Consider the following 17,522-nt stretch of genomic DNA (forward strand, 5'->3'; position numbering starts at 1 on the left):
GACGGAGTCTTGCTGTGTCACCAGGCTGGAGTGCAGTGGCGCGATCTCTGCTCACTGCAACCTCCACCTCCTGGGTTCAAGCGATTCCCCTGTCTCAGCCTCCCAAGTAGCTGGGACTACAGGCATGCCCCACCACACCCAGCTAATTTTTTTGTATTTTAGTAGAGACAGGGTTTCACCATGTTGGCCAGGATTGTCTCAATCTCCTGACCTCGTGATCTGCCCGCCTCAGCCTCCCGAAGTGCTGGGACTACAGGCATGAGCCACCGCCCCCAGCAAGTTTATATATTATATAATATTAAATATGATCTAATATAGCACTTGGAATATTTGGGTCTTTCTTCCTTTACTTCTGTATTATTGTTTTTGTTATTTTATTCTGCCCCTCTTTGTCTTCCTTCCTTTACCTGCATAGTTTTGTTTTTCTTATTTTCTCCTACCCCTCTTTTACAAGTTACTTCGCATTCTTAGTGAATGACTTATATGGAATTATAATTATGTTGCCTTTTTATGGATATGTCAATATTTATAACAGTGTTTGAAGTAGACAAATACTTCTCCTAAATCTGTCTTATAAATATAACTGTTAATGACACAATCTATGCAGTATTAAATATTAATTTGAGATTATATTTTAATGATAGAGAACAAATGAATTCCTTCATTGCTAACTCAATGCAAACTAGTGAAGTAGCTTATTTTGGTGAATTACACTATGATAAACATTTTTTTGGACCACCACATCACATATCACACAGGACAACCATATAGAAACTTACAGCAAATATTATAGTCGTGAGTATCTGTTCTAAATTTCATCCGAATTAATGTTATTTTATGAAACTATAGGAAGATGAATTCCTGTATACTGACTTTACAAACTACATTAAGTCTGTGGAAGTTACATACCAAGTAAGCAATGTAATGGTAGAGATGTGAAAATCCCGTCAGTTATCTTTCTAATCAGTAGTCAAATTTTGACACAAGAAATGCTATCAAATTCAAAAGGCATATTCATGGAATCCTCTCCAACTATTTAGTTAACAGAATGAGATTATGTTTTTTTTTCTTTTTATGGTACGACATACAGTGCTGTGTTTTACTTTTCTCTATTGTCTAATAAATTATTTCTAAATAATTTTTTCTGCTGAGAGTGTATGATCTACATGTCTTTTGAAAACCAAAGAAGGTATTTCTTCGATTTGAAATAGCGTTTAAAATACCTACATTCTTAAAAGTCAGAGCTTGTGAAGTGATTGCAAGTATTTGCAAATCAGGTGAAATTTGTGTGGTCTTTTGACTCTTGCTATATTAATATTATTTTCAATGAAAACTGTACCTACTTGCTTTGTGTGCATATAAATTGAATATATTCTAAAACTTAAAATAACAGTAATAGTTCCGGTGGGCTGATGTTCCATAATCTGTGTCTGTACTTGTATAAAGATAATTAGTTTGAATCAATCACTTATAGAAAAATGTCACCTCACCTGCCCATTTTAAAAAGTGGCTCACTGAAGTGAAATTATTTACACAGCATACTAATTACAGAATGAAAAGACTGCTCAAAAGCGCTAAATACAGGCCTGTAAATTAGCATATCTTCATACAGATATAAATTAAACATATAATAAAATTATATGTATTATAATTATATATAATTATAAGTGTAATCAGTGTTTATATACATATTTATATATAATCAGTATATATAGATATTATATATCTATATGTAAAATATATATGTATCTAAATATGTATCTATCTAAATACATATATACACACAAACATATAAAATAAGTGCCAAGTGGGGTCTGGGACAATGTCATTTATTCATCACAGTGTTCTTGGTACATAGCAAGACCTGAAACATACTAAATAATCAATAATATGTTTGGTTCAACGAGTGTCAGAAATGCTTTATTTTGGTGGTGTTTTACATTTGGGAATTCTACACAGACAGGCATAGTTAGCAAAAATATTTTTTCTTTTTTTAAGTTTAAAAGACATGAACAGTACAGTACAGTGTTCCAGAAATTTTTATTGGTGAAGAATTCATGGCTTGGAAAACTAAGTTGATGATGCAGAAGAATGTTCATTATGAAAGAAATGGGTTATAAAGAAGTCTGAGAAAAAGACTATTTAGGAAATTTGTCTTAAAAGGGTGAGAAATGGATTAGATATGGGCATGAACGAAATACAATTTTTTTTTTTCATTCTTAGGTTTGGTTTTGTTGCTTTTCACTGAGCTGGAATGAGTATCACAGGGTAATTGTGACATATTGACTCTTAAACTTTCAACATGTTTTCATTAATTCAACAAATATTTATTAAGGTGGCATCGTACCCGACACAATTTTAGCTTATCCTTTATGTAAACCCTATGTAAACTAAATATACATTAATCTTCCACAAAAATTTTGAGAAAAATATTGTGAGGAAATGTGTTAATGCATTATTTGCTTCTGCATGTATCTTTTTCCCTAGAATATGACTGGGTTTTGATTATACATTGCCAGAAAATAGTTTCACCTACGTAAAGGATTTGTTCTTAGTGACTTTTGTTGTCAGGAAGTTTTGCATTTGTGTTAACACTTGTGTGTTTGGTGGCATCATATTTTTATTAGTATCAGTGCTACATTCTGTGATACCTTTATGACTCCTAAATCTTTGATTTAGATTCTTCCCAATGTATCTCATTTAAATTATTTTAGCTAAAGGGCCAAGTGATAGCTGGGAACATTATGTGCCCATTCCTGATGGTGCCCATTTTTCAAAAGGAAGGGATTTTGAGAAAGGTCCTCAGAATGCAGTAATACTGGTATATAGTGTAATGTTGAAAGAATGTAATGATGCACTAACTTTGGCTTATTTATTTATTTTTAGAGACAGGGTCTCACTCTGTCTCCCAGGCTGAAGTGCAGTGGTGTGATCATGGCTCACTTTAGCCTGGAGCTCCTTGCCTCAAGCCATACTCCTGCCTTAGCCATCCAAATCCTTGGAATTATAGGCATGAGCCACCACACATGACCTCCTTTTCAAGTTATTCCATTAATTATTTATAGGGAATAACAACAGTTTAATGAAAATTAAAGAATTAGGAAGTTTATCCATATCTAATTCAAAATCACATGACAAATTCTTATTTAACTTAGTCAACCTATGGGGATAATTTGTATTCTTAAAAAAATCTCTTCTAGTAGGAAAAAACATAATTTCAAAATCTTATTTAAACCAAATGTATTTGTTATTCAAGATATGAGTATATTTCTCTCTCTCTTGACACTTGAAATTCTCGTATAAGATTTCAAATTATAGGGGAAAAATCAGAATTGATTGTTGTATTTTAGGAAACTCACATTGTGTTTTGGGAATTTTGGCAAATTATAAAAAATACCCTTTAATTTCCACAAGCAAAAGTACGTGTTGACTTGAATTTAATTCTACTTTTTAAAAGTAAAATCATTTTGGAAAGTTTTTCAGTGAGTTATGTCCATGCAAAATAAGTGAACACTGGTAATTCTTTGTACAACAGAGTACAAAAATTGAAAGAGAATAGGAAAATATTGCTACTTAGGGATTGGGGATATATATTTTTCACCATGGGACATGATATTTCATCTGAGCACAATGTGCATTCGAGGAATGGATAGGACTGGCTTATAGTTTGAATAAATATCTTAGCTAGTCATAGTTATATTCTCTTAGATTAAATTTCAGTCAAATTCTTAGCAATATTAATATGCGTATTTGAACTAAATTCTGTGTGAATTCTCCAAACTGTGTAGCAGAAACATCATTTTATGTTTAAAGAAACAAAGAAAAGGGAGCAATTAATAGGAACTCAGACAAATGCAGAATCAAATTTATAGTGTATTAAAGATTTATATCTCCTTCCTTGTTATATAAGAACTAAAACTTAGGCAACATTTTATCTCTTAGCGGTATACTCTCCTTTTATAAATACCAAAATATAATATTTATATTTTGAATATCCAAAGAGCCATTACCTTAAATCTGTATCTTCTAATCATGAAGTGCAGATGATTTTTAAGGCAGACAGCATTTGGTTTATTCAAAAAACCTTTTAACATGTCTTTTGCAGTGAGTTAATCTGTCAGACTGATAAAATAAGTTCCTCATACTCCCCCTCCTCTTCCTGCGCATATAAGCTTTTATTTAATTCTGTTTGAAATAGCTTGCTTCTATTTTCGCTTCCTCTTCATGTTTGTGGCACTGCTTTTTATGCTTTGTTCTTTGCTGACATAAAATATTTATCAACATATCATCTAAGAAGATTGGTTCTCCACAGTAGATACCCAATATGTTTCACCACATGGAAAATGTCTTTTCTTGTTTATTCCTAAAATCTGCAGCCAAATTCCCATATGTCTGGTTTATCCATTGATATTTGAAAATGTAAAACTAGGTAATTCTGTGGATAACAATTATGCATGAACATTGCCATTAAACAGTAAATTTTAAAATAATTTATATTTAAACTAAAATAATAATCATATATCTTTCAACACCAAGAAAACATGGATTTGCATTTTATTCCATTCCTTTAATTGTTATAATAGAAAATAAATTTTCTAATATGTTTATTTTTCATTTTTTCTTTGATATGATTTTCCTAATAGTTAAAACAATAGCATTATTCAGAGACTGTATTTTTAGATGTGGCCTATCATTTCAAGGATCCCTCCTTTCCCCATGTGTTACAATACAACATATAAATAACCAGTTGGTTCCAAGACTAAAAATTTCTGCCAAAGCTTGTGTTCATACAGTTACAAAGTCCCAATAAATATATATTAGAGAGAAAAAATATAAATATAGAAAATAAAGTCTCCAATTCTTTGAAAATGCCAGCATGGTACTACTGTTAAGCTGTCAGTAATTCACTGTGATTACAAGAAATCACAACTTCAGTCTGTGCTAATATCACATATGAGATTATGTAAACATATTTATAAAGAGAATTATCAAGTCAGCTTGCACTTCCAAAACTGTACTTTCATTTCAATTATTTCATCTCCTTAAATATTTTATATGTAAATATTAAGATCTATATAATAAAATAATCAATTTATTTGGAGTTTTATAAGTTGTCCATCCAGATGCATCTCTCTAAACTGATGTATTAGGAGAAAAAATACTGTCAATGAATAAACATCACTATCTTTCTCATTTTGTAGCAAATTTTAAAGTGAAAATAAAAGAACATTACTTTGGGGGAACAATGCAATATTTATGATAGTGAACATTATTGAAATAAGTTCAAATTTTTCTTTATGGATTTTAAAAAACATGCTTTCATATACAAAAACATGTAAACATCTGCCTGAAATAAAGTTGAAATAGATATTTTTGAAATGGTAATTATATGGAGAACAGTAGGGGAGGAGCCAAGATGGCCGAATAGGAACAGCTCCGGTCTACAGCTCCCAGCGCAAGCGACGCAGAAGACGGGTGATTTCTGCATTTCCATCTGAGGTACCGTGTTCATCTCACTAGGGAGTGCCAGACAGTGGGCGCAGGTCAGTGGATGAGCGCACCGTGCGCCAGCCGAAGCAGGGGCGAGGCATTGCCTCACTCGGGAAGCACAAGGGGTCAGGGAGTTCCCCTTCCAGGGGTGACAGACGGCACCTGGAAAATCGGGCCACTCCCACCCGAATACTGTGCTTTTCCGACGGGCTTAGGAAACGGTGCCCCAGGAGAGTATAGCCCGCACCTGGCTCAGAGGGTCCTACGCCCACGGAGTCTCGCTGATTGCTAGCACAGCAGTCTGAGATCAAACAGCAAGTCGGCAGCGAGGCTGGGGGAGGGGCGCCCGCCATTGCCCAGGCTCGCTTAGGTAAACAAAGCAGCCTGGAAGCTTGAACTGGGTGGAGCCCACCACAGCTCAAGGAGGCCTGCCTGCCTCTGTAGGCTCCACCTCTGGGGGCAGGACACAGACAAACAAAAAGACAGCAGTAACCTCTGCAGACTTAAATGTCCCTGTCTGACAGCTGTGAGGAGAGCAGTGGTTCTCCCAGCACGCAGCTGGAGATCTGAGAACGGGCTGACTGCCTCCTCAAGTGGGTCCCTGACCCCTGACCCCCGAGCAGCCTAACTGGGAGGCACCCCCCAGCAGGGGCAGACTGACACCTCACACGGCCGGCCAGGTACTCCAACAGACCTGCAGCTGAGGGTTCTGTCTGTTAGAAGGAAAACTAACAGAAAGGACATCCACACCAAAAACCCATCTGTACATCACCATCATCAAAGACCAAAAGTAGATAAAACCACAAAGATGGGGAAAAAACAGAGCAGAAAAACTGGAAACTCTAAAAACCAGAGTACCTCTCCTCCTCCAAAGGAACGCAGTTCCTCACCAGCAACGGAACAAAGCTGGATGGAGAATGACTTTGACGAGCTGAGAGAAGAAGGCTTCAGACGATCAAATTACTCCGAGCTACGGGAGGATATTCAAACCAAAGGCAAAGAAGTTGAAAACTTTGAAAAAAATTTAGAAGAATGTATAACTAGAATAACCAATACAGAGAAGTGCTTAAAGGAGCTGATGGAGCTGAAAACCAAGGCTCGAGAACTACGTGAAGAATGCAGAAGCCTCAGGAGCCGATGCGATCAAATGGAAGAAAGGGTATCAGCCCTGGAAGATGAAATGAATGAAATGAAGCGAGAAGGGAAGTTTAGAGAAAAAAGAATAAAAAGAAACGAGCAAAGCCTCCAAGAAATGTGGGACTATGTGAAAAGACCAAATCTACGTCTGATTGGTGTACCTGAAAGTGACGGGGAGAATGGAAACAAGTTGGAAAACACTCTGCAGGATATTATCCAGGAGAACTTCCCCAATCTAGCAAGGCAGGCCAACATTCAGATTCAGGAAATACAGAGAACGCCACAAAGATACTCCTCGAGAAGAGCAACTCCAAGATACATAATTGTCAGATTCACCAAAGTTGAAATGAAGGAAAAAATGTTAAGGGCAGCCAGAGAGAAAGGTCGGGTTACCATCAAAGGGAAGCCCATCAGACTCACAGCGGATCTCTCGGCAGAAACCCTACAAGCCAGAAGAGAGTGGGGGCCAATATTCAACATTCTTAAAGAAAAGAATTTTCAACCCAGAATTTCATATCCTGCCAAACTAAGCTTCATAAGTGAAGGAGAAATAAAATACTTTACAGACAAGCAAATGCTGAGAGATTTTGTCACCACCAGGCCTGCCCTAAAAGAGCTCCTGAAGGAAGCGCTAAACATGGAAAGGCACAACCGGTACCAGCCACTGCAAAATCATACCGAAATGTAAAGAACATCGAGACTAGGAAGAGACTGCATCAACTAACGAGCAAAATATCCAGCTAACATCATAATGACAGGATCAAATTCACACATAACAATATTAACTTTAAATGTAAATGGACTAAATGCTCCAATTAAAAGACACAGACTGGAAAACTGGATTAAGACTCAAGACCCATCAGTGTGCTGTATTCAGGAAACCCATCTCACGTGCAGAGACACACATAGGCTCAAAATAAAAGGATGGAGGAAGATCTACCAAGCAAATGGAAAACAAAAAAAGGCAGGGGTTGCAATCCTAGTCTCTGATAAAACAGACTTTAAACCAACAAAGATCAAAAGAGACAAAGAAGGCCATTACATAATGGTAAAGGGATTAATTCAACAAGAAGAGCTAACTATCCTAAATATATATGCACCCAATACAGGAGCACCCAGATTCATAAAGCAAGTCCTGAGTGACCTACAAAGAGACTTAGACTCCCACACATTAATAATGGGAGACTTTAACACCCCACTATCAACATTAGACAGATCAACGAGACAGAAAGTCAACAAGGATACCCAGGAATTGAACTTAGCTCTGCACCAAGCGGACCTAGTAGACATCTACAGAACTCTCCACCCCAAATCAACAGAATATACATTTTTTTCAGCACCACACCACACCTATTCCAAAATTGACCATATCCTTGGAAGTAAAGCTCTCCTCAATAAATGTAAAAGAACAGAAATTGTAACAAACTGTCTCTCAGATCACAGTGCAATCAAGCTAGAACTCAGGATTAAGAATCTCACTCAAAACCGCTCAACTACGTGGAAACTGAACAACCCGCTCCTGAACGACTACTGGGTACATAACGAAATGAAGGCAGAAATAAAGATGTTCTTTGAAACCAACGAGAACCATGACACAACATACCAGAATCTCTGGGATGCATTCAAAGCAGTGTGTAGAGGGAAATTTATAGCACTAAATGCCCACAAGAGAAAGCAGGAAAGATCCAAAATTGACACCCTAACATCACAATTAAAAGAACTAGAAAAGCAAGAGCAAACACATTCAAAAGCTAGGAGAAGGCAAGAAATAACTAAAATCAGAGCAGAACTGAAGGAAATAGAGACACAAAAAACCCTTCAAAAAATAAATGAATCCAGGAGCTGGTTTTTTGAAAGGATCAACAAAATTGATAGACCGCTAGCAAGATTAATAAAGAAAAAAAGAGAGAAGAATCAAATAGATGCAATAAAAAATGATAAAGGGGATATCACCACCGATCCCACAGAAATACAAACTACCATCAGAGAATATTACAAACACCTCTATGCAAATAAACTAGAAAATCTAGAAGAAATGGATAAATTCCTCAACACATACACCCTCCCAAGACTAAACCAGGAAGAAGTTGAATCTCTGAATAGACCAATAACAGGAGCTGAAATTGTGGCAATAATCAATAGCTTACCAACCAAAAAAAGTCCAGGTCCAGATGGATTCACAGCCGAATTCTACCAGAGGTACAAGGAGGAGCTGGTACCATTCCTTCTGAAACTATTCCAATCAATAGAAAAAGAGGGAATCCTCCCTAACTCATTTTATGAGGCCAGCATCATCCTGATACCAAAGCCTGGCAGAGACACAACAAAAAAAGAGAATTTTAGACCAATATCCTTGATGAACATTGATGCAAAAATCCTCAATAAAATACTGGCAAACAGAATCCAGCAACACATCAAAAAGCTTATCCACCATGATCAAGTGGGCTTCATCCCTGGGATGCAAGGCTGGTTCAATATACGCAAATCAATAAATGTAATCCAGCATATAAACAGAACGAAAGACAAAAACCACATGATTATCTCAATAGATGCAGAAAAGGCCTTTGACAAAATTCAACAACCCTTCATGCTAAAAACTCTCAATAAATTAGGAATTGATGGGACGTATCTCAAAATAATAAGAGCTATTTATGACAAACCCACAGCCAATATCATACTGAATGGGCAAAAACTGGAAGCATTCCCTTTGAAAACTGGCACAAGACAGGGATGCCCTCTCTCACCACTTCTATTCAACATAGTGTTGGAAGTTCTGGCCAGGGCAATTAGGCAGGAGAAGGAAATCAAGGGTATTCAATTAGGAAAAGAGGAAGTCAAATTGTCCCTGTTTGCAGATGACATGATAGTATATCTAGAAAACCCCATTGTCTCAGCCCAAAATCTCCTTAAGCTGATAAGCAACTTCAGCAAAGTCTCAGGATACAAAATCAATGTGCAAAAATCACAAGCATTCTTATACATCAATAACAGACAAACAGAGAGCCAAATCATGAGTGAACTCCCATTCACAATTGCTTCAAAGAGAATAAAATACCTAGGAATCCAACTTACAAGGGATGTGAAAGACCTCTTCAAGGAGAACTACAAACCACTGCTCAAGGAAATAAAAGAGGATACAAACAAATGGAAGAACATTCCATGCTCATGGGTAGGAAGAATCAATATCGTGAAAATGGCCATCCTTCCCAAGGTAATTTACAGATTCAATGCCATCCCCATCAAGCTACCAATGACTTTCTTCACAGAATTGGAAAAAACTACTTTAAAGTTCATATGGAACCAAAAAAAAGCCCGCATCGCCAAGTCAATCCTAAGCCAAAAGAACAAAGCTGGAGGCATCACACTACCTGACTTCAAACTATACTACAAGGCTACAGTAACCAAAACAGCATGGTACTGGTACCAAAACAGAGATATAGATCAATGGAACAGAACAGAGCCGTCAGAAATAATGCCACATATCTACAAGTATCTGATCTTTGACAAACCTGAGAAAAACAAGAAATGGGGAAAGGATTCCCTATTTAATAAATGGTGCTGGGAAAACTGGCTAGCCATATGTAGAAAGCTGAAACTGGATCCCTTCCTTACACCTTATACAAAAATCAATTCAAGATGGATTAAAGACTTAAATGTTAGACCTAAAACCATAAAAACCCTAGAAGAAAACCTAGGCATTACCATTCAGGACATAGGCATGGGCAAGGACTTCATGTCTAAAACACCAAAAGCAATGGCAACAAAAGCCAAAATTGACAAATGGGATCTAATTAAACTCAAGAGCTTCTGCACAGCAAAAGAAACTACCATCAGAGTGAACAGGCAACCTACAAAATGGGAGAAAATTTTCGCAACCTACTCATCTGACAAAGGGCTAATATCCAGAATCTACAATGAACTCCAACAAATTTACAAGAAAAAAACAAACAACCCCATCAAAAAGTGGGCGAAGGACATGAACAGACACTTCTCAAAAGAAGACATTTATGCAGCCAAAAAACACATGAAAAAATGCTCACCATCACTGGCCATCAGAGAAATGCAAATCAAAACCACAATGAGATACCATCTCACACCAGTTAGAATAGCAATTATTAAAAAGTCAGGAAACAACAGGTGCTGGAGAGGATGTGGAGAAACAGGAACACTTTTACACTGTTGGTGGGACTGTAAACTAGTTCAGCCCTTGTGGAAGTCAGTGTGGCGATTCCTCAGGGATCTAGAACTAGAAATTCCATTCGACCCAGCCATCCCATTACTGGGTATATACCCAAAGGACTATAAATCATGCTGCTATAAAGACACATGCACACGTATGTTTATTGCGGCATTATTCACAATAGCAAAGACTTGGAACCAACCCAAATGTCCAACAATGATAGACTGGATTAAGAAAATGTGGCACATATACACCATGGAATACTATGCAGCCATAAAAAATGATGAGTTCACGTCCTTTGTAGGGACATGGATGAAATTGGAAATCATCATTCTCAGTAAACTATCGCAAGAACAAAAAACCAAACACCGCATATTCTCACTCATAGGTGGGAATTGAACAATGAGAACACATGGACACAGGAAGGGGAACATCACACTCTGGGGACTGTTGTGGGGTGGGGGGAGGGGGGAGGGATAGCATTGGAAGATATACCTAATGCTAGATGACGAGTTGGTGGGTGCAGCGCACCAGCATGGCACATGTATACATATGTAACTTACCTGCACATTGCGCACATGTACCATAAAACCTAAAGTATAATAATAATAATAATAATAATAAAAAAAAAAATAAGAACAGTAGCAACAAAAAAAAAAAAAAAAAAAAAGAAATGGTAATTATATGGCCTATTTCTTATTCTAGTTTTCTGTTACATATGCTATATGTAATAGAAAATGTAAATAACATAGTATTAATATAAGTATAGACATGCATATAATATATGATCAATATAAGTACTTCTGAAATGAAATCTCTGTTTCCAAACTATGTCCTAAGTTGTGTGCAGAGCTTAATATGTTTAGCAAGGCATACAAACATATAGAAAGAGAAAATATGCTATAGAACTTACAAAACTGACATTCACTAATAAAATAAGACTTTCAAGTGCTTTATTTTCATTTGTTATTTTTAACTTTATTATGGGTATATAATAGTCGTATATTTTTATGAGGTATGTGTAATGTTTTGATACAGACATATAATGTATAATGATCAAATCAGGGATAACCCAACATCTCAAGCCTTTATCATTTTTTTTGTTTTAGGAACATTCCAATTCCACTCCAAACAACAAATTACTGTTAACTAGAGTCACCCTATTGTGCTACCAAATACTAGATCTTATGCATTCTATCTAACTCTATGTTTGTACACATTAACTATCTTCACTTTATCCTTCTGTCTCCTCTATGCTTTCCAGCCTTTGGCAAACATCATTTCACTCTCAACCTCCATTGAGTTCAAATTTTTTTTTAGCTGCCATATATGATTGAAAACATGTAACATTTGTCTTTCTGTGTCTGACTTATTTCACTTAACACAATATCCTTCAGCTCCATACATGTTGTTGCAAATGACAGAATTTCATTCTCTTTATGGCTGAATGATAACCCATTCTGAATATGCAGCACATTTTCTTTATCCATTCATCCATTGGACACTTAGATTGCTTTCATTTCTTGGGTATTGTGAATAGTGCTGCAAAATAAACATGGGAGTGCAGATATCTCTTCGATATACTGATTTTCTTTCATTTGGATTTAAACCCAACAGTGGAATTGCTGGATCATATGGTGGGTCTAATTTTAGTTTTTTGAGGAACCTCTATACTGTTCTCCATAGTGGTTGTACTAATTTACATTTTCATCAAAAACGTATGAGCGTTCCCTTTTATCCCTACCCTTGCCAGCATTTGTGACTGCCTCTCTTTTGGATAAAAGCCATTTTAACTGGGGCGAGATGATTTCTCATTGTAGTTTTGATTGGCATCTCTCGAAAAACTGGGTATAGAATGAACATATATCAACACAATAAAAGTCACATTTGTTAAGCCCACAGCTAGTATCATACCAAACAAGGAAAGTCTGTAACTCTTTCCTCTAAGATCAAGAACAATAAAAGCATGTGCACTTTTACCACTTTTATTCAGCATAGTTCTCTACTTAGATAAGAGAAGGAAATAAAGGGCATTCAAATTGAAAAAGAAGAAGTCAAATTATTCTTGTTTGTAGACAATGTAATCTTATATTTAAAAAAACCTTAAAGTCCTCACCAAAAAACTATTGGAACTGATAAACAAATTGGAATTAGTAAAGTTGCAGGATACAAATCCAACATACATAGAAAAACATTAGTAGCATTTCTATATGCCAACAGCAAATAAGTTGCAAAAGAAACCAAAAAAGAAACACCATTTACAATAGCTAAAAATAAAATAAAGTATCCAAGAATAAATAACCAAAAACTTGAAAGATTTCTACAATGGGCCACCATCGTTGGCAAAGCCTGAGTCTTGTCTTATCTTTCTCCTCCCCGGACAGCTTGAGCTTCACTACTCGCTCCACCTTCTCCACAAACTACCGGTCACTGGGCTCTGTCCAGGTGCCCAGCTACGGCGCCCGGCCGGTCAGCAGTGCGACCAGCGTCTATGCAGGCGCCGGGGGCTCTGGTTCCCTGATCTCCGTGTCCCGTTCGACCAGCTTCCGGGGCGGCATGGGGCCTGGGGGCCTGGCCGTGGGGATGGCTGGGGGTCTGGCAGGAATGGGAGGCATCCAGAACAAGAAGACCATGCAAAGCCTGAACGACCACCTGGCCTCTTACCTGGACAGAGTGAGGAGCCTGGAGACCGAGAACCGGAGGCTGGAGAGCAAAATCCAGGAGCACTTGGAGAAGAAGGGACCCCAGGTCAAAGACTGGAGCCATTACTTCAAGACCATCGAGGACCTGAGGGCTCAGATCTTCGCAAATACTGTGGACAATGCCCGCATCATTCTGCATATTGACAATGCCCGTCTTGCTGCTGATGACTTTGGAGTCAAGTATGAGAAAGAGCTGGCCATGCGCCAGTCTGTGGAGAACGACATCCATGGGCTCCGCAAGGTCATTGATGACACCAATGTCACTTGACTGCAGCTGGAGACAGAGATTGAGGCTCTCAAGGAGGAGCTGCTCTTCATGAAGAAGAACCACGAAGAGGAAGTAAAAGGCCTACAAGCCCAGATTGCCAGCTTTAGGTTGACTGTGGAAGTAGATGCCCCCAAATCTCAGGACCTCGCCAAGATCATGGCAGACATCCAGGCCCAATATGACGAGCTGGCTGGGAAGAACCGAGAGGAGCTAGACAAATACTGGTCTCAGCAGATTGAGGAGAACCCCACAGTGGTCACCACACAGTCTGCCGAGGTTGGAGCTGCTGAGATGACGCTCACAGAGCTGAGACATACAGTCCAGTCCTTGGAGATCCACCTGGACTCCATGAGAAATCTGAAGGCCAGCTTGGAGAACAACCTGAGGGAGGTGGAGGCCCGCTACGCCCTACAGATGGAGCAGCTCAACGGGATCCTGCTGCACCTGGAGTCAGAGCTGGCACAGACCCAGGCAGAGAGACAGCTCCAGGCCCAGGAGTATGAGGCCCTGCTGAACATCAAGGTCAAGCTGGAGGCTGAGATCGCCACCTACCGCCGCCTGCTGGAAGATGGCGAGGACTTCATTCTTGGTGATGCCTTGGGCCGCAGCAACTCCATGCAAACCATCCAAAAGACCACCCCCCGCCGGATAGTGGATGGCAAAGTGGTGTCTGAGACCAACGACACCAAAGTTCTGAGGCATTAAGCCAGCAGAAGCAGGGTACCCTTTGGGGAGCAGGAGGCCAATAAAAAGTTGAGTTCAAAAAAAAAAAAGATTTATACAATGAAAACTATAAAACATTGATGAAAGAAATTGAAGCAGATACAAAAAAATTGAAAGACATTTCATATTCATAGATTGGAAAAATCTATATTGTTACAAAGTCCATACTACCCAAAGCCATCTACAATTCCTATCAAAACACCAATGACATTCTTCAGAGAAACAGAAAAAATAATCCTAAAATTTATATGGAACCACAAAAGACCCAGAATAACTAAAGCTATGCTAAGCAAAAATAACTACACTGGGGGAATCATAATACCTGACTTCAAATTATACTACAGAGCCATAGTAACCAAAACAGCATGGTACTGGCATAAAAGTAGACACATATACCAGGGGAACAGAATAGAGAACCCACAAACAAATTCACATACTTACAGTGAACTCATTTTTGACAAAGGTGCCAGGAACATAAACTGAGGAAAAGGGAGTCTCTTCATTAAATGGTTCTGGGAAAACTGGATATCCATATGCAGAAGAATTAAACTTGACCCGTATCTCTTGCTATATACAAAAATCAAATTCAAGTGGATTAAACACTTAAATCTAAGACCTCAAACTATGAAACTACTACAAGAAAATATTGGAGAAACTATCCAGGACATTGGTCTGGGCAAAGACTTATTGACCAATGCCCCAGAGGCACAAGCAATCAAACCAAAAAATGGACAAATGGGATCACAGCAAGTTAAAAAGTTTCTGCACAGCAAAGGAAACAATCAACAAAGTGATGAGACAACCCACAGAAGGGGGGGATATATTTACAAACTACTCATCTGGCAAGGAATTAATAACCAGAATATATGAGGAGCTCAAACAACTCAATAGGAAAAAAATCTGATTAATAAATAGACAAGAGATTGTAATAGACATTTCTCAAAATAATATATACAAATGGCCTACCTTCAAGTGTTTAAGTAAAAGTTGTTTTCTGATATCATGTCCATTTACTTATGCAATATAGAGGCTTTAATTACCTACTGTTTTCTTTATAGTACAGCAAATTTTTAAATTAGTTTGTAATAGAGCAAACAGGTTGGTGAAAATGTGAAGAAAAAGTTTTGAAATTTTTTTATTCTAAAAATAAACTTCAATTATATTCTCTCTCTCTAGATATGATTGAGGTTTATCCCTGTTTTATTTCTATGTGTACAACTCAAAAAGGTTTGTTCACAAACCAGTCAAAGCTTCGAAATTGGGTAAATTGCTTAGAAGAAAATTATTTTCAATTTCACAAGGAAGAAATTTTAAAACTTTTAAGTCTTTTAGCAATGTGCAGACTGTACATTATTACCTGGGAGGCATGTATTTTGCCTGCATTAAAATCATGCAAAGGAACACGCTTTACAAATCAATTTCACTGTGGACCTAAAGACCAGATACACCACCAAATCCCATTTAAAAATGGCCTTAATTTAGAATTCACCCTCTCAAGAACAGATTGAGTATTAAAAGGTATGAAATGTTTGAGAGCTACAATTGTTTCAAACATTTTGGATAGCTTAAAGGCATATTTTAGAAATACTGATTTGCTAGTATTTTCTTTGCCAAACTGAAGAAAATAATGGATCCAGCCCTCAAAATTTTGCTTTGGGAATTTCTCATGGTCATTAAAATTTGTATATTATCATAACTGCTTCATGTACCTCCCAAAGCAGTGTAACCAGTGCCTTAGTAGGAACTTTTAATGGACCATGAAACAATTTTTATTCCCACATTTATTTTTGTGAAAAGTTGAGTCCTTCATAATTCATATTTCTTGAGTTTTTTCTGGGAGTCAGCAAAATCTTTAAAAAGATTCTTTAAAAAAAAGAATTTGTTATCTTAAATATCCAAACTAACCAAGAAGGATTTTAAATTGACATTTGTGTTGTTAGGATAGTTTGACAATGTAATTAGTGAAGTCAGATGGCCTGGAGAAAACCAAATGAAAAAATAATGTGATCATATACAAATTTTTCTCTAAGGTGTCCAGTTCTGTATATCTCAGAATTATTCTTTTAATTGTAGCTGCCAAAAGGAGTTATGATTGGCTAGATTCGCTTTATATGGCCATGAACAATTTAAAATATTAAGGCTAGATTTTGAGGTGGAAATTTTTGCCTTATATTTTTAGCAAAAAGGAAGAATTATATTCTATTTCTCTTCAGGACAAAGTTAAATTGCTAATTAGTATTTTTCAATAGGCATTATCATTTTGTTGGATCTGCCAAAGCAAGATTTTGTTTCTTAAAATATGATTTTCTCTTATTCTGCCCTTGTCAGTTGATGTGTACATGAGGGGGTAAATTGCATTTAGTATTCATCTAAATTGGAATTTTCCAAATGTGTATTCTAAAAGCACTGATCTGTTGATACTCCCTGCAATAAAAGTTTTCCTTGAGCAAATAGTTTTGGATATACGTATTGTTTTCATGTCTTGGAAATGATCTGTAAATGGTGGCATTTAATAGTATGTGAGTTCCTTGGTAATGAAAACATGAATTCGAATTCTACTTATGTCTCTAACTAGTTGTGTTAGTCTTAGATCTAAGTCATTTTATTTCTCTTGATGTCATTCTTCATGTGTGTATTGAGGATGCTGAATCGGATGACTGTCTAAGGGCTCTGGTCCTTGACTTCTCTAATCATTTTATTCTAGATAAAATTTAAGTTGTAACACTGTGCTCTTTGAAGTGCATAAACACTGTCAACATTAAAAAATGAGACTTGAAAGTGGTATCTGTTACAGCCTTTGCAAAGATTTCCCCTGAATAAGAGGGCAGAAAATAGAGCCAATAGCTTGTGGACTAGGAAGATTTTGTGAAGAATAGGAAAAATGAGTTAATTTCAGAAATGGAAGAAAACGTACAACTCTAGGCTATGAAAGAAAATAAGCCATCTGGTATTATGGCACTGCATAAGTTCAGTCAACCAAAATTCTGTTAATGTAGAAAATGGTAACTGCATATTTGGTGAA

The 17,522-nt window shown here is 37.1% G+C and overlaps 2 protein-coding genes across 3 annotated transcripts in view; both read left to right on the plus strand.

Annotated features, from left to right (window-relative positions):
* Positions 1-17,522, plus strand: part of PCDH11X (protocadherin 11 X-linked) — an 837,092-nt gene that overhangs the window by 660,188 nt on the left and 159,382 nt on the right. The gene's annotated exons all lie outside the window — the stretch shown is intronic.
* On the plus strand, positions 13,133-14,491 carry LOC129025405 (keratin, type I cytoskeletal 18-like). The gene is given in 1 exon segment (XM_054473221.2): positions 13,133-14,491. A coding segment is annotated over 1 exon segment (1,350 nt). The 3' UTR covers positions 14,483-14,491.

The sequence above is a fragment of the Pongo pygmaeus genome, chromosome X (assembly GCF_028885625.2).
Source record: "Pongo pygmaeus isolate AG05252 chromosome X, NHGRI_mPonPyg2-v2.0_pri, whole genome shotgun sequence".
In the NCBI taxonomy this organism is placed as follows: Eukaryota; Metazoa; Chordata; class Mammalia; order Primates; family Hominidae; genus Pongo; species Pongo pygmaeus.